General features: G+C 41.2%; 1 protein-coding gene across 1 annotated transcript in view; it reads left to right on the top strand.

Moving 5' to 3' along the window:
* Positions 1 to 2,955: 2,955 nt before the first annotated feature.
* The window catches only part of pdgfd (platelet derived growth factor d), a 57,769-nt gene continuing 37,571 nt past the window's right edge, over positions 2,956 to 23,153 (top strand). Inside the window, exon 1 of the mRNA XM_030108798.1 lies at positions 2,956 to 3,411. Within this exon, the coding sequence (XP_029964658.1) occupies positions 3,294 to 3,411 (118 nt within the window). The 5' untranslated portion in view covers positions 2,956 to 3,293. The remainder of the gene's footprint in view (positions 3,412 to 23,153) is intronic.

The raw sequence follows: 23,153 nt of genomic DNA on the forward strand, positions 1-23,153 counted from the left end.
GACCAGAAACTGTATTTGGAAAAGGTTACGGTAACCAATATACTTCTTTTGGCACTTTAGTACAAGTATACGAGATAAAACCTTTGAACTATGCACCTAAGTGGATGAATCACTTTTTGCCAAAAGCACAATGCCAGTTTATGGTCTACAGTTTCTGCATGGAACAAAACTGCCTCCTCGGTAATTCTGGCAGGATATCTCAAAACTTTATTATGGACCCTGGTGTGACCAGTCGGGATGAAATATTCTAGCAATGCCTATAATACATCGCTATATGTGTCCGGATGACAAGGGACTAATGGACTGTTAATAAAAATGTTGTCAGAGATATAAAGTCATGGATGACACAAAATTATTTAAAGCTTAAATTAAAGAAGACAGAAGTGAGGAACCTTCATAAATTTCAAAGCTGATGGGGCGAGGTGTCAGGAAAAAAAAGCAGCATTTTATCACTTCAAACACATTTTCAGAGTACAGCCATTCTTCTCTGTGAGCAACACAGAGGCAAACCTTCATTTCTGGAAGGTTAATGTCCTCTGATGCTCTCCGTCAAGCAGACCACAGAAAACAATTCATCAGCTCAGATTCAGTCAATTCTTTGCATGAGTGTTAAAGACAAAGATTAGAGACTGTTTTAAAGTCACTATATTAAAGGTGCTGTAGGGAGGATTTTGCTCGTCAATGCTAATTTTTCTGTGTTTTCTTTGGATTAAATGTTAGAGTATCCATTGATAATCCTTTAGGAGTGTAGCATAATTGCACTACCGTGAGGGCGCAGCGTTTCCATCTGTCTCTGTTCTGAGCTGAAAAGGAATCTCACAGCTCCAGGTATCTTTGACCAATCAGAAGAGCCCCTGAGGCTCTAACCGTGATTGGTCGAGGGGCGTTCGTTGCGCATTCTTGTGGGAGGGGCTTAACTTCCGTGAGGGCGTGATGTCAGAGAAAACAGGACAGGATTGGCTGTGCTGGGTTTCAAATCGCAATCTTAGATGGGTCAAATCGCCATCTTGCTTAGGTAACCCTAAGCAAGATGGCGGAGATGCAGAATCCTGCCTACAGCACCTTTAAAGGTGTAATACAACATTTTGATTTCCGGGTGGATCACCTAAATAATTGGTGGGTCTGTTTGTCAATCATTCTGACGAGCTGCTTTCGTAAGGCGGTTCTACGTGCTTGCGCCCAATCAGCTTCTCCCTTTTGCGCATGCGCATTCAGAGTGTTTATGTAGCCGGTGAGCTTCTGAGCTAGTACTTACCGATGGCGAGTCTGACATAATGAAACTAACTGTTTCGGAAAAAAAAGCTTTATTTATGAGCGAGGCGGATCGCAGAAACTGTAAACAGAGCTGTGCACGCCGGAGAAGAGGAGATCGCGCTCGTACACTTCCGCGTTTCCTGGGAGAAGCAGGAGAGCCGGGCGGATGGTCTGGCGCATGCGCGTTGTTCAAAAAGTGAGTAACAGACGTGGGGCTTCGTCTTTTTGAGAAAATCGTGTATTAGACCTTTAAGTAGCAATCAAATTTCATTCAGATTTTTTTTACATTCTTATTATATCTGTTTAGTTTACGAACGTTCAATAACCAGCTGATTCAGAAAGTTCCTGAAAGCATGCAGCTGTGATCTCGCTACACTGTGACATATGTTTTGGTCTTTGAGCACCTTTTGGACAAATATGTTCGAGGCTGTGTGTTTCACATCCGAGGTGTCATGATAGACCATGACCACATAATAGCCGTTTGGAACTTCACCACTCGAAGATCAATAAACAAGTTCACTGGGATGAGAGAGAGCAGAGGGAGGGTTTGAATTGTTCTTGTCTGTATGTTGATGAAAAGCAGTGAATAAAGTTCTTTAAAAAAATATATAATGCTATGCAATACTGGTAATTTAGAGTACTTTAGTTGTATTTGATGTGATATTCATCCTGGTTTTTATTTGTTGTTGTGGTTCAGTCAACTTTTAGTTTTTATTGTGTGTTTATAAGGGAAGGGGTGGGCAAATGGGCGTGAATCACTGTTTTTCTTTTATGAGCTTGTAAACACTTTGTACTGCATTTTATTGTACAAAAACTGCTAAAAGTTTGATTGATTTTTAACCAGTATTGAATTATATTCATCTAACTTAATGAGTCTGTCCTTTAATTCTGTTGTTTTCTCATTAACTACATTTACAAAAACATTTCCCATCATTATGAGTTCACCTTGATAGTGTAGTTTGCATATTCAAGTTCATGAATGTATGTGTATAAATGACATTGTGCATGGTTTAACACTTGTGTTCACATTTTATTTGACCTAAAACATGACTACTAAACCCGCCTGTTTAACTGATTCATATTGGTTTGACTGTTTATTAGTTACTCTTATAGAGAGTGTACAGATATTTGCAAATATTTTTTCTTGTTTTTAAGTCCTGTGTGAAGTAGTATGAGATGCATATACGATCTGAAAGGTGTTATACTGGGATAATTATACTATTGATGGAATCCTATAAACAGTCATAAACTGGTGTAAATCCTTAATTTTGTAAATTTTTAAAGACCCAGTTGAAATGCTTCTGGTGTTTTCACTATTATTTTCTTTCCCGTGTGTCTGGTAGTTGAAGACCAACCTCTCACCTTCTTTTGTGAGGATTTCCTAGGAAAACTGTCTCCTGTTTGGAGCATTTCCTTGTTCCTCTCTGCAGAGCTGTGTGCCAACTGCAATGGACAGCAGAACATCAGGTCACAACAGATTAGCGACAGACAGATAGGAATAGACGGACAGATATATTTTCTCCAACAACGCTATACCTATCCAGAGAGTGTTTTGAATCCACCTCACTGACCTTCCAAATCCAGCATCTCGTGCAGCTACACACTCCCACTTTGCACGGGCGCGCGCGCGCGCATGGTGGGCGCACAAACTTTCCAGCGTGCAGATGCGTCAGATAGAAAAGAGTCAACTATGCGGGATATTTCGGAGTGACTGCGGAGACATTTTTGGGCTCCGCGGAGATAAGACGTTCGACGCCTGTGCCTCATGTCTGACCGTGAGCGGAGCTATATTACCCCCCCACCTGCGCTCGGTTGTTGGCTTGACTTCCAGAGGAGTTCTTTTGGCGCACCGGACCGGACGTCGCGCGCTCCAGGCGTCAGGCACAGGAATCAACAAGTGTGCAATTTGCAGGCAGAAGAAAGATCCAGTGAAGTTTGAAAAAAAGTTTTGTTTGGACTAACATTACTGAGGAAGGACTTTCTTTCGTTTGGGCCGTTGCAAAGTGAAAAGAACTTTTTTGCGCATTTTTTAACGCACCATGAAAGGAGCCGTGTTTTTCCAGATGTGGATGGTTTTATTGCTGTGGACTGTCACTGGCGTAGGGAGGGCTCAGGTTTCTACCACCAAAGCCTTGAGAAGCAACAACAGGAGAGACGGTAAGACACCTTCATCATTTGTGAAGAAACTATACCTGTAAAGTTGTCCTCTTTACACAGGGGCCTGTCCAGAGAAGTTTTTAGAAAGGAGGCACAATGGGATATAAAGAGGGAGAGTTGGGGGGGGCGTACAAGAGCCAGTGGTGTATTTCTTTAATATTCACAGTACTATATTTTTATTCAGTGTCTGTATTCATTTTTATATCATTTTTCTCTTGTTGTCTCTCTGTAAATTTGAAATATGAATTTACCCCCTGGTTGCACGGTCTGCTTCAACATTTCAGTGCATTTACTGAGCTAATTTATAGGATCCTAAGCAGGTTTATTGGTGGAGAGAAAGAAAAACAAGTTTACTGTTGTCATTTATGTACTGGGGCAACACATTTCATTTTTTTGCTGTGTAATACTATAAGAATCCCCCCCTCCATCCTCATCTTTTCCTCCTTTCCCTACCACCATGGAAGCTCCACCCCCTGGTTTAATACTTACATAGTTTGGTTAAGACAGAGTTTGTCCTGAAAGCACCCCAGGGGCTAGATTTGTTCTGTTTCAATGCTCGGCTGTAATATTGATCTGAGGGGGATCAATAACGCCCTCAGATATTTAAGCGACATACAAATACTGGCCTTGCAGTGACTGATCATCCCGTGGCAGCTTGCAGTGCAGACATCAGTTTTCCTGGACAGGTGACTGGCATGGCTCATTGTAGTGAATGGTGGTCAATGTTGAACATAAATCTGAAAGAGGGGGGGAAAAAAGGCGTAAACTGTATATCTTGGATGTTTGGGTCCTTTTTTGTGGATGAGTTCACTCCCTTATTTGAACTAAGATCTGCAGACTTTCTAAACCTCTTAACTATATAACTTCCTGGAGGTCTGCCATGCTTACTTTTCACTTGGCCCCAGGGCTGAAGTCACTGCACTGCACATTTGATTGGACACACACGCATGCATGCACACACACACACTCAGCTGTGTGGTTGCTTTTGGCTGTAAAGCATTAAAATACCACGGTATTAGGCTGGAACCTGGATGGCTGCCCCCCAGGCCTGGTTTGCCAAACACACCTGTTAAATAAGGGGAGTGACAGGAGGCCATGCCTTTTAAGTCTGGCTATCCACACATTTAGGAGCCTGTACACGATGGTAAAAATATCAATTTCTTAATGAACACAAATATTTTTTAATATTTTAAATAATTTTGACCAAATCTTGTGGTGAACTAGTTTTAACACCAAAAATCAAAAATGTGTTTACTATGAATTATAGAAAAAACAGTGACAGCTGTGCTGTAGTTGCTCTGCAACACAACAAAAAGGCAGGACAGAAAATAAGTGAATGATGACAAAGGAAAGGCAAAGTAGAAACTGATACTCCCTAAAGACAACAGCTGCACCAGCTGTAGTTGGTCACAGTTCAGAATGCCAGCAGGGTTAGAGAAGTGACTGTTCTGTGTCAGAGAGAGAGAGCGGGGGAATAATCGAGCCTGAAATATTAAATGAAAGAAATGTAAGAGCTCCATTTTGGATTTACTTCAGAACTTTAAATCTCTATTACAAATCCATGTAAAACAACTATAAATAAGAGACTCTGAATAAATTTTGAGCACATAATGCAAACCAAGTATGGCGCAACCAAGTCTAAAGCAAAATTATTCCCCACTTGGCATTAACTTATATGATTTGACCTGTATGACCTCCACTTGATATCTCTCCCGTAGTTTCCTACAGACTTCTGATGGCAGTGTTTCTTTGTTCTGCAAGTTGACTGAAGGAGAGAGCGTTTCAAGGCTCCGAGCGTCTCCAGTCCCTGCATGCTTAGTGTTCGTCTCACACTACACCTTTGTTCCTGCCTTCTTCATGGACTCCTTGTGTTTGGCAGGAATACAAGGTTTTTCTTAACTTTTGTTTCTGTTTCAAACATTTGATTCCTTTTGGGGAAGTTTTAGTCTTTCCTCAATGAATCCGTCTTGGAAATCAATGTCTTATTATGATAAGGTCATTTTTTTCCCCTCTTATCACTTAAGCCGGCTTCTTTATCTTTGCAATATTTGCTTCCTTCTTTTGAAAACCTGCATCAATGGGTTTTACACCTGCAGCAGAGCTGAAGTAAAAACCTCTCTGGCAACAGCAATACTTGATTTATTCAATGACTCTGAGAGGAAATAAGCTTTATGAATTCAGTATTTAAAAGAAAAAGAAGTAGTTGCTCTTTGAGCTTCTACGGTAGCAGATATAGCTGGACTGTTATATATATGTTTTAACTGAATGAACTGGCATTGCTCTCTCAGCAGAGAAGTTGGAGATTGTTTAAAGCTGAGACTGATTGTAAATGATGCACAAAGTAAGATGTGAAGACATTGAGTGAGACAAGAAGTTTGCGGGCAGAAAACAGCATTTGCAAAACATCTCGTGTTGACAGCAGATCGTATTTCATTTCATCCAGCATTATTTTTTTGCCTGGTGTCAACAGGCCAGACATCAGAGGCACAACAGCATAAGAATTCGGAAAAAAAATTACCAACAGCTGCACCATTTCTGAGGTTCTACTGGCTCGTGGAAACTGCAGTTGTGCATATGATGGAACAAAAAAACATGTGACAACTGCCCAATGTGACATCCACAAAAAGGCTGTGCTGGGCCAAAAGCAGTCCATGGCAATGCATGTTAGATTGTGCCCCCCCCCCCCAAAAAAAAAAAAAACAGTTTGAAATGTTTCTCATATTTGTAATGTTTGACAGTGTTGTATTTTACAGAAGTGTGAGGTTATGCCGTTGATGAGGAAAAAAGTGTCAGTACTTCTTGCAATGAAAAAAAGAATTGTAATAGTATCAGATTCTCAAAGAACTTGCGTTCGTGCTTTTACTAAAACCTTGTCTCGCTGCACACCGATTTTAAATACATCATGCACACACATAATGAACAAAAACACACTGAAACAATGTAAACGACAACAAAAAGCACTCACACACTGAAAGTAACCTTAACCCAGTCTGCATTTGCTGACTGATCTTTGCAATGAAGCTTTATTAATGCTTAACTTATCTTTTATGAACCAATTCAATTTATTGAAATAGCTTCGCGAAAACCTTCAATCAAGAAATCGAGATCAAAACTTTGCTCAATACTGTCGATTGGTGTCAAGATGGGAAGTTATTCAGTAAAGGTCCTTCTAAAATGTTGTCAGACCAATTATATGTTACGATAATATCTTATCAGATTCACACAATCAAAGTCTTTCATCTCCTCATGAGTAGAGTGCAGACTGGTCGCAGCTCCTTAATCCACTGCCTACACACACACACACACACACACACACACACTCACTGGGCCATATCTTCACTTGTGTGCCTGCATGTGTGTATGTAAGTGTACTTGAATATATGTAAGTTTTTTGGCTGCACCTTCAGTTTTATGTGGAAAGTCTGAGTTTAGCTATATTATTTGATTGACTGGTCCTGATAAGAGCCGTTTCCACGTCAGAGCTCCGCAGCTTACACTTGTCCTTTAGCCACTGTGAATGTGCTCGTGTGTGTGTGCACCCTGGTGTATTTCATTATGTGCGAGTGCGTGCGCATAAATGTTCTGACAAAATGTCTTAGCTCACTTCGAGGAATTCCCCTCAAGGTCTTTTTTTTCCTGTGTTTGTTCAGCGTTTTCCCCGTTCTTTTTGCCTTCTGTTGAAGTGTGTGTGTGTGGTGTGTGTGTGTGGTGTGTGTGTGTGTGTGTGTGTGTGTGTGTGTGTGTGTGTGTTTGTGTGTGTGCATTAAAAGGGCAGGGGTGGGGTGGAGGTTGGGCTGAGACGGGGAGACAGAGTGCATTTGTCGGAAAGGAAACACTAAAAAATACACATGTAAACAGAGAGAGCAGAGTAACTACTGTTTGGGTTTTCTGCTCTCAGCAACTTATCAGCTCTAGTGAAAAGAGCAGATGACCCAGATAGCATAAACACCAATAGATAGGCCTCCACACAGAAACAGCAGGTTGAAACATCCCTAGCTGTCATGTTTAGGTCGTCTGGGAATATGCAAATACAGCATGACCCAACTTAAAAACTAAAAAAAAAAAAAAAAAACACTTTCCTGTGCTGGTTTATCATTGTTCATGACATCTATTCAAGTGCCAGTCTGTTTGTAGCATTGTCACAATAATGACATTGTCAAAATGATGTCAATGTTCCTTGGAGCTGCTGAAACAAAATTTCCTGTGAAGGGTGAATAAAGTTTTAATTTTAATCTATTCTATTGTGAGATGGAGAAAACGTGAATGAATGGAATCATAAAGATAAACTCAGAATTAGCTAATTGTGTTCTCATGTATTGAATATATACATTTTGTCCACATTTAAACATTTACCAGATAGTATGAAGTAGTCTTGCAGCAAATAACCCCCCCAAGAGGAAAGATGCAAAAGTCAAATGCGACCAATTAAGTTGGTGAACTGGAAAAACCTGAGTGGTCAGATGAGATTAAACTAATTTATTGAATAAATTCAGGGCTTTGTAATTAATTGCAATTGATGGCATTTTAATCATAGTTTAGTATTTCAAGCATTTTCCAAATGCGCCCTCATCTCTTTAATGCAGCGCTCCATTAGCCACTAGATCCTGAGTGGTGTGTTGTAACTGCTGTGTCTTTGGTTGAGTTTTTTCAAAGATGTAAAAAAATGGATCAATCAGCATACATGGAATCCATAAATATAGCAAATAAAGTGGAATTGGATAAAACAAAGTAAAATGATTTTATAGGGCCTTGTAGGACAACGCATTGTTGATTTCTTTGACATTCAAACCTGTAAATCTCTGACGCAAAGTCTCTGCCAAATCAGCAGCTGCAGAGTAGGAATATACAAGTGAAGGAATCCCACATCTCCCAGATGAGAAGAGCAAAGCCAGACTTTCATCTCGGAGGGAAACGTGTCAATATTCACCGTTTGTGTCATGAAAGTCCGATTAGTTTTAGAATGCATCCAGCAGCTCAAAACAGAGGATATGACCTCTATTCTTGGTGGTGAGTGACAAAACCTCAATATGTTTTATTAAGAGTCCTGGCATATCCCTTTGATTCATCTTCTTCTCTCTTCCAATAATTCTTCTCTTATCTGCCGCCTTTCTCTCTCAGTGCTGCCTTATCAGCCTCTGCCGTGGTACGTATCACTCAATCTCTACAGATCCTCCACTTTCAATCGCTCCCTTTCTCATTTCTTGCCTTTTATCTTCACATCTTCCCTCCATCTTTTTCAGATGTTTTTAATCAAAAGCTGGTTCGCCCTTCTGGCTCGTGCACATGCGTAATGCGGCAAACTGTGTTGCAGACATGCACACTGGCACACTTCAGACCAAACAAAAGCACCTGCACAAGGACAGTAAATCCAGAAAAAGTTAGCTTGTAAAGCTTTTGACATTTTAGCATCAATTGTCCATACACCCGAAGGCCAGGGAAACAGTTATTGAAGGCATATGCTGAGATAATGCAACACGAAATTGGATATGCTCGCAAAAACATGTTTCTGAATTGAGTCGAGTGATTTAATTAAATAGTCACTGCTTCAGATTTCAATATCACACAGTGAAACCCGATGAACAAAACTATCAAAGGCACTTCAATCAATAGTGTAATGATGTTATCAGGGCTGTGGTGTGAAGGAAACCATGGGCTCAGTCATTGTTGAGTAAGGTCACTTCGTTACGCTCCTCTGTTCTGGGTCTGATGGAGTGATTCACGAGAAGGTACAAATGATTCAAGTGTTTTTGTTTCATCATATTAAGTAGAGGGGTGACAGCAGGGAGGAGTGTCCCTGAGGTTATTGGAAATCATGAGTCATTCTGAGGACACCCGGTGTCGGACCGCTCCCCACCCGCCCACCCAGACCGAGGCATGCTAACACAATTACAGGATCTCCCTTTCAAGGGAATCCCCAAACAAACACTTGTCACCCCACACACGCATTCGCACAGCATTAAGCCGGAGCAGCCCCACCCAACATGCTTGGCAGACAGTCTTTTCCTCCCCTCCAGAGGAAAATAGGGAGGTGACTACTTGGACAGCACAAGGAGTGTGTGTGTGTGTGTGTGTGTATGTGTGCAACACGAGGGTAGCAACATGTCTGGGAAATGAAGTGCACCCAGGTTTAGATTCATGTCCTGTCGGGGGGAAGACCTCGGGAGGGAAGGGAAGGTTTAGAAATAAGCTTAAAAAAGGAGCAGGGCAGGGGAAAGGTGTGTAGACAGAGATATGCCAAGTTAAAAGATATGTCCCTCCACTTTTCTGCCTTGTCAGCTTCCAAAGAGATATGCGGTAGCAGGTCCACGAGCAAGCCAAATGGACAGAGCATAGAAGAGGAGATGGAAGAAAGCGGAACTGATAGAGAGAGTGGAGGAGGACGATAAGGATTTCTGGAGAGGAAGAGAAGGCCCAAGTTGAGTACCAAACATAAGAAGATTATCTGATCCCAGTATCTGATCCAAATAAAGCCAAAAGGGGAAAATAAAACATCAAGTTAGTTTTACAGGTTAGGATGGAAGGCGGTTTCACTCTTCAACCCTTTAACTCAAATAAACTCTGCTGTATTATAATATGCACAATATTCTCATGTAGAAAAACAAATGTTTTCATTTTCTCAGACAACTATTTTCAGTTTTGTCCAATTTTACATTTAATATATTATTCTGGAAATGTGAATAAATGGTGATCTGTCCAAGCCGCAGCTAGACAGGTGAATTTTTTTTTTTTTTTTTTACTGTGAACTGACCTTTAAACATGAATGAGTATATTTGGTTGTCTGTCACAGCGTTTGTGTTTAGCTGAACTGTCTTTCACTGAGATCAGCTCCACCTCCTCCAATGACCTAAGTTAGTGTTCTGCATAGAAGATGCATGTAGTGATATGAAAATGTATAATTCTACAGTGATATTTTTTGTTCTGAACATCTCTTTAGTAGATATCTGCTGTTGTGATTTCTGAAACATTTTCAATCATAGAACATGTGCTAATATGTAGGCACACTCATTATACATCAATTATACAGCAGCCTAAGGAGATAATGATGAATGCAAATGTGATATGATAATTATTGACACATATTACTTTCCACTGAGAGTGCCAAATTAAGGAAACACTTGTTTGGTAATATTAGCTGTAGGTGGTGGTGTACATCCATCTATCTTCTACACCTCTCTGTACAACTCAGGGTCATAGGGAAGGAGTCTGGAGCCGGTCGCAGCCGACGATGGGCGGAGGCAGACATCCTGTCAGTCTATCGCAGAGAAGATCTTAGTGGGAGGAAACCACAGTATGACTAAAGACTCCTCGAATCACAAGGAGAACATGCAAAGTCTATATTTGACTGGATTAAGGTGTTGTATACATGCTCCATGAAAACAAACTTTATTTAATGTACTTTTCAATAATAATTAACTAATTAGTTAAACTACCTTTCAAGTCTTATTTCATTTAGTACTTTTGCTTATTTCTTATTAAATTGTAACAATACTTTAAAAAGGTTTGTTTAATGTAATCGTCGACTAATTCAGTAATGGTAGATCTAGAAAATTTAATCATCTTGGTCAATCATGTGGTAATCCAAAAGTACTGGGGAAAAAAACAGAAAAGCTACATAGGATTGTATTTTAATTAAAGAGGATTTCTTTTACTGACAACAGTTTTGCTCACTGATCAATGTAAACCTGCCGTAAGTAATACAGAATAATTATTCACTTCCGGTGCGTGCCGACTTTCTTTGGCCGTAATATCTCAAATTACCAGCCAATAAAGCACGTCTGCAAACGAGCGGAGCTGGGGACATGGAGGAGCGTGAGAGAGCAAAGGCAGACAGATGTTTGGTCCTTGTAGAGTTTAGGCGGTCTTGGCAGCAGAGCCACCTGAATGCCACCGGCTGCAGATAACGGAGGAGGGAGCAAAGGAGGTGGGGGACGCACAGAAACAGAGACAAGATAAGGAGAGTGCAATGAAGAAAATGAAGAGTCGATGAAAGAGGGAAAAGATGAAATGAGCAAGATGAATAGAGTAACGTAAGGAAAAAGGGGAAGTATCAGTATTTGGAGGGGACAGCATGGAAAGAGGGATAAGAACAAACAGGTAGCAGTGGACGAGGCTGAGCCGAGTGGAGCTAAAGGGAGAACCTGAACTGTATGAACAGAGGAGAGACGCTGTATCCTGCCAGAATGTGAGCTTCACAAAAACCGCTGACTGGCAGATGAAAGAAAAAGCAGGTGAAAGATGGAGAGCAGAGCGCGATAAAATGAGACAACAGAAATAAAGTGATGGATATGAAAACAGGCAGAGCAAAGGTGTGAGAAGAGTGATGCAGAGTGCAGGGAAGTACGAGTGGGAGGGGTCTGCTGAATAAGCAGCGAGAGGGAAGTAAACAAGAGATTGAACGATAAGGATAACACATGCGGAGAGACAAAGTTTGAAAGGATGGAGGAAGTTTGCGAAGAGAGTGGTGGCACACCACAAATGCCACTTACTGATGAATAAAAATGAAAGGCACAGAGAAGACGAGAAAAGTGTGTGTACTGTGCCATAGTGAGCTTCTCTCGTAGCCTTGATTCTGTTCCTGCGTTGTGACCGAGCAGTAAATGCAGGGCGGAAAAAATGCTGATTTATTTCTGTTACAGATAAGATAAAGAGAAGGTTGTGTTTGTTTGTATAAGGCTAGTGGTTAAGTGCAGGGATACTTTCTGGCCCTGTGAGTAAATTAATTGTCTGATCGGACTGCTGTTGCTTCCAACTCTCTTGGAAGGGAAAATAGACTTTCAGTTAAAATATGGCTGCTAATGCACTCGCGAGTACATAGACTCACTACCCACTCTGAAATAGATTTATAATAACTAATGTGATCTTTTACAACAGTGTTGCCAAAAATTCTATCTTTACAAATGAAACATTTTACAAGAGTTACTTTAGATTTTTAGTACTCAACAGAATAATCTCAACCCCTCATGCACAGTAATTAAGAAACAGTCTCTAAATTCATTTCCACACTGACCTGGTTACCTGTTAATCTTGCAGTTGGCCTCTTAGTGTGGTTGTATTTGTTGGATAGTGGTTGCAGGATCAGCCTCGTCTACCTTTCTGAGGTGGCAGCAGATCAGACTCGGACAGGCAGCTGTGCGACCAGTGGATCATGAAAATGTTGACCAATCATGATCATGAAATCATCTCGAGTGAAAACTTCAATAGAAGTACTTCTATAATAAAGAGAGTGTGAAAACCATGACTGCACGATATCAGGTGAACTCATTCTCAGTGATATTTTGGAGCATTGCGACAGGGATATGATAATGATATTGAAGTGTCTGTGCTTCAAAATTTCTTCTCCCAACACGGATGAAGTGAAATGTCTTTTCAGCGCGAGATGTGTGTAACTTAACAACTTGAAGGAGCCTCTGTGAATAATGCATATCGTAAATGAAGAGGACCGCTGAGCTGCTCCAAGCGGTAACGCAAGCATTGTTTGCAGTGACCATGAATCACTCAGACTGCTGTGGCTCACTCGAGCTTTAGTCCCCGTTTAAGTTTTACACTTCATATAACTCTTGTTAAAGTCACGCTGGAGTCTGACTTTGTTGCTGTTGTTGATGTAATGTGTAGAAAAATTCACTTCAGCCACGGTACACATGCAGCACTGTTTTTTGTTTTTTTGTTTTTTGTAGAAAGTTTTCATTTTCGCTGTTCAGATGAATGAAGGCCTAATGCCTCTTCCTCTCCCTCTGGAATCAGGCTTCTACCACTTTCATCTCAACAAACAAGAAAAAAAGAAGTTTTCCCTTGAAAATGTTGTGGAAATAGGGTATTGGAGATTTAACACTAGTTCTCCCCAAACACTGTTATTTATAGGGCTGGGCTAATAATTGGATGTGAAGTCAAGTCGAGTGTTTGGTCTCAGTGTTTAAATTGAGAAGTTTTCTGCAGTGTGGCGAGCAATGCAGATGACTCGATACATGTACAGCTGTCCAAAACACAGACGAATAATGATATGTATGCTGTGTTCAGTAAACACCTTGTGGTGGTTCACTGGAAAACATTGCCCACAGCAATGTATCTGAGGTCTAAAGAGAATCATATAAAAAAGAGAAAAAAAATAGCGAGCTTCTGTTTTTCCATCGGGAGGAAGAGATTTGCCATTAAGTTCAGGCAACCTTATACAATAGATGGGTGTTGCAGGTATGGTTGGCAGCAGATTGGATGATACCACTTCACTTTATTGCCTCCCTCCCCATAATAATTCAGCCCCCAACCAAACAATGTAGACACACAAAGCACAAAGCAGGTCTCTGGGAAGCAGTTTTCTCTCAAATAGCATCTAAGTACAGGGAGTACTTTCCTCCCTTGCACTCCCATCCATTGTGAGGTGGGAATTTTTCAGGGAAACCAAAAACAGAGGGGCTTTTCTTCACTCCTATATACAAAGTCATGCGGACACCAGACTTAAACATGTGTCTTTGGAATTAATCAGGCGGCACTGATTCAGATCTTCCCCCCCTTTTGACTTTTTGTACCTTTTTATTGCTGGAACCAGTGGAGATTAGGCATGGGCCGGTTACCAGTTTCAAGGTATACCACGGTATGAAAAAGTCAAGGTTTCAAAACCACTAAAATTTTCCGTCATACCGTTCCTGTGGTATGAGCGTTTTTTTTAATGTGACGTCTAATCGGAGAAAGCAGAGGTCCCTCACGCTGTCTGAAGCTGCAGCCTAAAGCCCCCCCCCCCCCCGGCTTGTTGTGAGTGACAAGCAGGCAGCTCTGCAGGCTGTGTGATGGCTGAAGGAGGCGAGCCTCCGGAACCTTTTCCGCCGTCCCATTCGGCTGTTTGGGAATACTTCGACTACCGTGAACGGCCACGGCTTGGAGGAAGAAGGTCGCCCAACGTGCAAAACGTGCTTGAGGACAGTGGCAGCCCGAGGAGGCAATACATCGAATATGATAGCGCTTCTACGAGAGCAACACCCATCGCTGTATGCTAAATTTAAGGAAAAGTTAATGTTGTCTTGAAATGAACGAACGTATTAGCATCTGACATTAGTGAAATGAGCTTGTTACCGAGGCAGATATGGTAACTACCATATCTTATCTTTTCTTCATCTCTATCTTTAGTAACTTTTTTTATAATTTAACTGAGGCAGATATGGTAACTAGCTTGCTAAGGATTTGTCTTAGCATGCCAGTTACCATATCTGCCTCAGTAAAAAATAAAAGTTATCTACAACTTTCTTCTTTCATCAGTCTTTATTGCTAAGATGGATAACAACAGCTAGTTTACTCTCTAACATGACGTGAAGAAGAGAGACACACGTAATGTTTTATTTTGTATGTCTTTTTTTTTTTAGGACTGAAAAAATACAGAAAAAATAAAAGACTGTTCAATTGAAACGTTTTTTTCCTTTTTTTTTAAAAAATACAGACATTCAAAGTACACATTTTCGAGCTGCAATCATAATACCGTGAAACCGTGATATTTTTGCCTGAGGTTATCATACCGTCAGAATCTCATACCGGCCCATGCCTAGTGGAGATGTCCGTCTTTTTCTGGAGGGATGTATCAGATGGCAGCCACTGAATTAGCACTGAAACTTTACGTATTCTAGAGCATCAGGTTGTTATACAGGGATTTTATTAAGAGGTGTTTCTCATGTCTTTATAGGACAGTAACATTAACTCCTTGTCCCGGAACGCCACAGTCCTGAAAGTTTTCTGTGTGTATTTGTTCCACTGAAAACCTGGATTGAACAAATGTGTTCTTATGAAGCTTTGTCGATCCTGTTGAAGCAGGTACACACTCACAGTTCCCATCTTTCTGTTAGCTTCTACAAGTATCTCACATCTGGTGAGTGTGTGTATATACAAATATACACACACATACCCTGGAAGACGTATTTCCTGACTGCTACAGAAACACATAATGTAAGGAAGTGTGTTGTTGGACAAAGGTTTATCAACAGAACAGTATGTTCCACAACTGCCCAGGTTTTACTGCACCATTAAAACTAAGACTCATCTTCTTCTTCTTCATGGTTCGGAATATGAGCAGAATTGAAATAATAAATCCATATCCCCAATTGCCAAAAGAAGCATCTGCTTCATTGATTTTTTTTTGCCCTTTCGTTGATGGGGTTGATTGACAACGCTAACATGTGACAAGTGAAAGCATGAAATGCTTAAAGTCACATTACAAACAATGAAGGTGAATAACTATTGTCTCAAATCAACCGTTTTCAGATGTTGAGTTCACATTTCAAGTAATGCTGTTGGTGACTTGTCGCCGTGATCATTTTTCTACTGTAGCTGCTAATTCCAAACATCTTCAAAACATTTTTTTTTTTTTTTTTTAAATAATCCCCGATGCTTAGGCCCAGTGGGCCACAGGGCCGGCAGTATGAAAATCTGGGCTGTCAGTGCAGTGTCTATTAAAAACCAACATTAGACTTTATATTTACACAAAGAACTCTGGTGTATAACAATGCCAGTGAAGTTGCAGCTGGTGTGTTAATTACATTGATATCCCCTCAGGCAAGGTGGGACATTGAAACAGGCTCTCTGAGGGGATTGTGGGGGAAATTTAGAGGATCTGTGGTACAGTCATTTGGCAGCCCTTTAGAGTTTTGTTGGATAGCACAAAAGAGCCGGCTGATATACATCGCACGGCTTGAAAAATGTGGATGAAAGCAAAAAAACATTGAAGGGACTTTTTGTGCAAATATTTGTAGTATCTATTCATCAGTTTTTTTTTTGTTGTTTTTTTTTTTTGTTTTGCTTTTTCGTAGCATGTTTTACATTTCAAATAGTTTTTCACCAGTTACAGGCTCTCTCTCGCTTTTCCACATTCAGTTTATCCACTGATCGAGGCTTTTTTTTCCCCCTGCTTTTGAGGCCTTCCCTCTAAAAGCTAACTGTGATCGACTACATAATGACAAATTGTATGGTTGGATCATGCGTCCGAGACCATGACCATCTAAAAACTATGCACTGAAGGAAAAAAATAATGGGTCTTGTTTTAACAACATGAGCAAAGCAGGCAATGGACAGCAGTCGCTGAACGGTCTACCTTGACTCATCATGGTTTCAGCTCACGTGTTGGGCCATTGTGTCACATCTGTTAAACAGATTTATCTAAATGGTGTGTCAGTTAATGCAATAATTAGGTACCTACTCACACTATATAGTTCCACTTTTTGAAAGGATGAGTACAAGTGCTAATATTTAGCTTTTTTTTTTTTTTTTTTGAAACACCTTTTTCCCCACTTAGGGTAGCGTTGGGCTGTTGCTGATCCCAGCCGGCCACTGGTGATATCCAGGTGATACTCTGGATGATGCCAGCTCACCAGAAGGCACTTAGTGTCTTCATGTTCAGTGACACCAGCAAACTTCACTTTTTTAGATGATGGAAGGAAACTGAAGTATCTTGATGAAAATCCAGGAACTCAGAGGATGCCAACTCTACACATAAAGGTTGTCATATTTCCAAATTGTGTAGTTTTTTTTTTCCCTCGCTTGAAAAAACCTTTGCAGTCACTCACGATTTGGTTTGCCGGAGCAAAAGGAATGAACACGTTCACACAGCAAATCAGATTTACTGCAGGCATTTGACACAGCAGGCCAGTCAATAAAACTAAAAAATGACCACTCTGAGGTTTTTTTTAAGGGGTCAACACAACAAAACCAGTGTAGGGTTGAGCAGTCGAATCATTCATTGTGTGTGAAAGATTATCTGTGCGTCTCCAGAAGCTTAGGACACTGAAGAAAAAGGCAGTGGAATCAGAACCTCAGTACGTTTACCTGCCGAAAAAAAGGAAGTACAAGATACAGATCCTGAAAAATGGTTTAATACCAGTTTGTTTCTGCGAGCAGGGCTAAGCAAGAGTGAGAACATGACAAATGTCAGAAGTGACACTGCAGAAAGATGAGAGCGGGAGCTGCTCTCACCCCAGGAGATTCGTCCCTGCTGAAGGAAAGAGATAAACACTGTGTGTGTGTGTGTGTGTGTGTGTGTGTGTGTGTGTGTGTGTGTGTGTGTGTGTGTGTGTGTGTGTGTGTGTGTGTGTGTGTGTGTAAAAAAGAGTGTGTTTGACAAATCCTCCAGTGCACCGTGAGAGCTACGTCTTTGTTACTCTGACAATAGTGCTCTGACACAAATGAAAAGGATTCCTTTTTCCTCCTCTGTCAAACACTTTTATCTTTCCTTCTCCAACTGTCAGCGTTTCGCCCCGTATTTCCCTCATACTCTCTGATTCTCCATTTGTGTATCTCAGCATTTCTCCCGCCGTCTCTCTGCCTCTCCTCCTGTCTCCTCTTGTCTTCATTAGGTTTCCCTTCTCCTGTTTTCATTTCATCATTAACTCTTCCCATTTTTGGTGTCTGAGCCAAAAGTGAGGAGGAGAGAGTCACAACAGAGAAGCTGTGAATACAAATAGCGAGTCGAGAGGAAGAAATGGGGACAGGGGACATGGGTTGGAGAAAAAGAAGGCATTGTTAGACGAATGTCAAAGGCTGGAATGAGAGAGAGTGGCAGAAAGTCATGCAAAAAAACAAGCAAAAGAGAGAAATAAAGTAGAAAAAGAAGAAAGAAATGGATGGAGAATGGCGTTATGCGCTGCTGTGGAGCCTGCAGCAGGATAAGTGATCCCAGTGGTAGATAGAAGGTCAGATACACACCGACTGTCAGACCACTGCTTAACCCTGCAGTACGACCACATACACACACACACGTGCGCGCGCACATGCAATGCTGCACTCCACCACATGCCTCCTGACACAGGCGTACACAAGTGTACACACACACACACACATCCATAACTGATGTGAGGCCGACATACTGAGAGCAGGATGGCTGTCAAAACATCAGCATCTGCTCGACATCACACACACACAACGCTCAGAGCAAACCCTCACACAAACATACATCTAGCAAACAGCGTCCAAGCAGCCCTTAGAGGGATCAGGCTGATTTTTTTTGATATACTTGTGCTACCCCAGCTGGGGCTTTGCAAAAGCGTGTGCACATGCGTGCACGCACAAAGAAACACTGCTTGCATTAGACAGATGCCATTTTTTTCCCGTTTAGTCTTCATAAACTTAATAGTTGCAGGCTTGAGCTCGGGGGACATAAAGCAGCAGAAATTTGCAGCAAACGGAGAGTGTTTCTTCATGTCAGTCATCGAATGTACCTCACCGAGATGCCGCTCCGTCAGGTATTAACTCGTTGTTTACTAGCAGGCGTTCATGGGAGTGTCAGTACGAGTGTATATGTACTGTAATGTGTGCAATGTGGGGCTAATTGATTGTCCTCGTCAGCCCTGCTGTTCAGACTGCAGTGGCTGTCAGCAGGAGCCAACTGCTTCTCTAACAAGCTCCACACACACATGCATACTCTCACAAGCATGCACATTCTCACATAAGAAAAAACATACACATACACACACACAAACTCGCTCGCAAGCATTCCCCATGGAGAGCTGCTGACGACACACGGCATGGTCCTACGTGGTATTCTTGACTTTGAATGACAGAAATTAGCAATTTGTAGAGGATTCCCCGACATTTTCCCCCCATGTGCCACCAACAGAAGCTCAGCTCTCAAAGTATAAACAACTTAATTCAAACAAGGCAAATTACCTGTTTTTAATCTGAGTCTCAGGAACAGTGATTGAGTTTTGGATGCCTGCAGAGTGCCTGCTGTTTGCCTAATGGGTTTTATGCTTTTTTTCTTATTCTCTAAAATACCGTGGAAGCTAATGCACGCAAGAAGGGCATACTGCATTAAGCCACACATCCTGCCCCGCTCTAACAGGGAGGGTATTGCTGATGAAGTCTTGGTAAATACACTCCATCACGGTGGAAGAGGTTACACAGGGACAAGCCCCTCTCATCCCTCATCCTATGCCTCTCTCTCTTTCCTCAAACCCTCCTCGCAATCTGTCGTTACGACTTGAGCTGGCTTCCCACACCTACCTGCTTTCTCCCTCTGTTGCAGTCATGGATTTTTGTTTTATCATCCACCCCTTCATCTCTTTCTTCGTTTCGTCTCTTTTGTCTGTTTCTCTTCTAACCACATTTTCAGAAGATTTAGTTTTTGCATTTTCCTCATTTAACTAGATTTTCTCGCCATCAGATCCAGTATTTTCAGGAGCGCTGTAATAACCCTCTTATGTCGATGATGACAGGGTGTATTTTCTTTTTATGGCTGTAGAATCAAACAATGGCTGATGAGTGAGCGTTTTATGTCCTCTTTATACAACTTCAACTATTTTGGCATTTGTCATTATCATAGTGTGTCTATCCATGTTCTCCTTTCTCTGGATAGGCAGCGTCTATCCAGAGAGATGCTGAAGCAACTCTGAAATGGATGAGACATCTCCTAACATATATGATTGAGTCCAGATGACCCTTTTGAATTGTTATATATCAGTCACTGAGTTTTTGATGGTGCTGAGAAACTACGTATGTGGCATGCCAGTGAGGCTACAGTTGGACTGCTGAAGTTACTGTAATGATACAATAAGATGATAGGGTCAACTATCCCATTATAGTTTGTGGTGAAACCAGACAAATCGGTTTGCCAAAAAACGTTGTTGCTGTAATGAATGTGTTGACTATAAAGCACATTTTAGTGTGCATTGATTATTCATTTAAGCTGCAACCTCCTAATTCGATTTTTGCATGGTTATTCATTCTGCTTTCCTCTACGTTTATGCCAAGTCCCCCTGCGTCAGCTCGTGCGTCCTTTTCCCGTCCCGCCTCTGCATTCGGGTGTCAGGGCTGCCACGGCGTCTCCGCTGACCTGTCGGCACTGCTGACTCAGGGACCGCTGGTCTCCCCCACCTCTGCATTATTCAGTGAGCTTAGCCAAGGTGTTAAACAGGAGCAGATCACAGCAGAGGATGGGAGCATGCTAAGTGGGCTGGAACAAAATTAGGAAAATGTAGAGACGTTATAGCTTAGCAGTGGGATGCAGAGGGGAGCTTATAGAAAGAAGACTAAAGGTCTTTCTTGTTTCCAATCATAGATGCTTCTTCACTTGGATTTAAGAATATAGATTGCTGACGCCGACAAAGACGTGCAAATCCAGAGTAAATGGATTTCTCCTTTTTCTGCTGATGAATGAGTTCGGTCAGTTTGCAAAACCCTGCAAATGTATCAAAAGATTTCAGAGGTGTTAAAGTATATAGAAGTGAAAACATAACAATGTGACATAATAACAAAGGTATATATCATAGTTCTAGCGTCACCATGCAAGAGTAAAAGCACAGCTATTTTTCCCCACCACCATTCGAATGCTGGACTCTCCAGTGTTTTGCAAACAAGACTTTGTTAGTGGACATTGACATTCATCAGCAGCACAAAGTACAGCTTTTTTTTTTAGTTTAATTTAATTTGTTACCATTACAGTTATAATAAATATAGTTCTTGAAACATGCGTCTCAGTTAAAGTTTTAACCTCCACTCATGAATTTTTGTCCCTATAAAACATCTTTCAAAACTTTTTAAAGAAAGCGATGTGAAAAGGGAACCCGTCTCAACATTCAGCAAGACTCCTGACACTTTAAACAACTGTTCAATATTAATACTGGAAGTACTTATTGATAAACATGCTGGGGTTTAAGAATATCTTATCTTTGACTTTATAGCCACCCATTTTCTATGTTTACTAGCAGGGAGCAGATCATCCTTCTTCTTGTTATCCATTAGGCTAATTTCCCCCCATCAACAGGTGTTGAGTCACAGATGCCTGAGAGCCACTTTGCAAAAGTTAAGTGGATGTTTATGCTAATTGAAAGCCCAAAAGGACTCTTGAAACCTGCTGGTGAAGATGTAAAGACTGGCTAAAAAGCTCCACTACCAGAGGAGGGAGGTGGGGGGGGAACGGATGTATTGTGAGCCACGGCTTTGCAGTGAGGTTTGGTTCTGTTGTTGCCTTTGAAATAGATGAAAAAGGTGAAATAATGATGAGTTCACACAAATCGGTACAGATCACAACAAAGCAAGCGGAGCACTTACACAAACATATAACATCACTTCTCAGACACAAAGCATCTCGTGTCGTTGCTTATTCATGAGTCCGACTCAGACATGCTTTGTGGTGTAGCCTTTACAGCGTTTGATGTGCCGAGGTGTCTTGGGGCTTTTCCTTCCTTTATCACAGTACAGTCTGTTGCAGTGTGCCTTTTTTCAGATCAACTACCCAACTTTTGTTGGTTGGGAATGCCCTTACTCTTATTTTCTCACTTTATCAACCTCATTTGTCCTCTTGCACCTCACTCAATCACTGTCCCTCCCCATTCGTCTCTCATCCATAATGTCGTCCTTTATCTGTTCTGTTTGATTCTTTTTTATTTTTTGCCTCGTCTTCAACGTCATTTCATCCTGTGCTGCCGCCTCCTTTTCCCCGCTGTGTGAGGTCATTTGTGTTGATTTATAGACAACTTTAAAGCTCGGTACACATTGTTTCGGTCTTGTTGTAGCTGTTTGTTTATCCTCGTCTGTCCGTGTCACAGGGCATGCATTACTTTCTGCTTCAAAGAAACATGCACACCCACACGTTCACACATGCAAATGCACTTTTACAAAATCTTCTGAGTTCTCAAACAGAGACATGCCTTCCTCCAAACACCCACACAGCACGCAAACTCCCATGCAAATGCTGACACCGTCACACCCATATTGAGAGACACGGAGAGGCTGACCCCTCCTATGAGTGGATAATGGGGAGAGATGAACACCCTACAGTGTTTTGGATTGTACTAAAATTGTCCCCAGGCAGGGGGTTATAAGGACAAGCGCTAGGTCATGATGAACCTTTATCTTTACTGCCCCTATGAGCAATACAATTATGCACAGATGGAGAGAAAGAGTCGGGAATCGGAGAAATGGGGGCATCACTGTCTGCCCAATTTTACTGTCAGTTCACAGCAAGGTTATTGTCAAGAAACGGAGAACAAGAGGGTGTTTGTTTTGCTTTTCTTGCATGTAGATAGTAAAATTGTCTGTACAAGTTACTTTCAACTTCTTTTTCTTTCTAGTCCCTTTTGATTCCCTCTAAAGCCCTTCCTAATCAGTGGAGCCAAACATCTCAGCAACATACAAAATGAGAAGCTTTCAAAATAAATGCACCGGGCAGTTTAAGTCTGCGTTAGTTTCTTTAAGAATCTTTTGAAATCAGTATTGAAAACAGTCAAATCCCCGTCCGACATTTTGATCTGATACCACCACCTCAGTATTACTCCTTGCTTGTAATTTTATCTCTTTGTACTCACTGTTTCCAGAGATTGCATTTTCTTCTTTTCATCCTAATCTGAAACCTGTTCCTGCACATCTGAAACTTCTGATTCAGACCCCTTTTTTTTCTGAACCAATGAGCAGTCTTTGATTTTATACAGTTGCTCAATAAATATAAATGCTGGGATGGTGATGTATAGAATTAGATGCAAAATCAAACCTTTATTTTATGAATAATTACAATACAAATCATGTAGAAACCACTGAACCCAAACTATTAAAATTCAGGCCTCTTGGATGCTGTCTCATATCGGCTGTTCTTTGTTTGGGTTAATGCTGATGTTCAGACATATACTGCTAATGTTTGTGTGAAGTGTAGTTATATTGTTTTGGGGTTTTTTTTTTAGCTACTCATTGTTTCTTTGCTTACATGTATTCTCATTGTTTTAGAAAGTCATTTTAAAAAGACCAGATACATACACATCACATGGTAATGCATTGCATTAGAGCAC

The sequence above is a fragment of the Salarias fasciatus genome, chromosome 14 (genome assembly GCF_902148845.1).
Source record: "Salarias fasciatus chromosome 14, fSalaFa1.1, whole genome shotgun sequence".
In the NCBI taxonomy this organism is placed as follows: Eukaryota; Metazoa; Chordata; class Actinopteri; order Blenniiformes; family Blenniidae; genus Salarias; species Salarias fasciatus.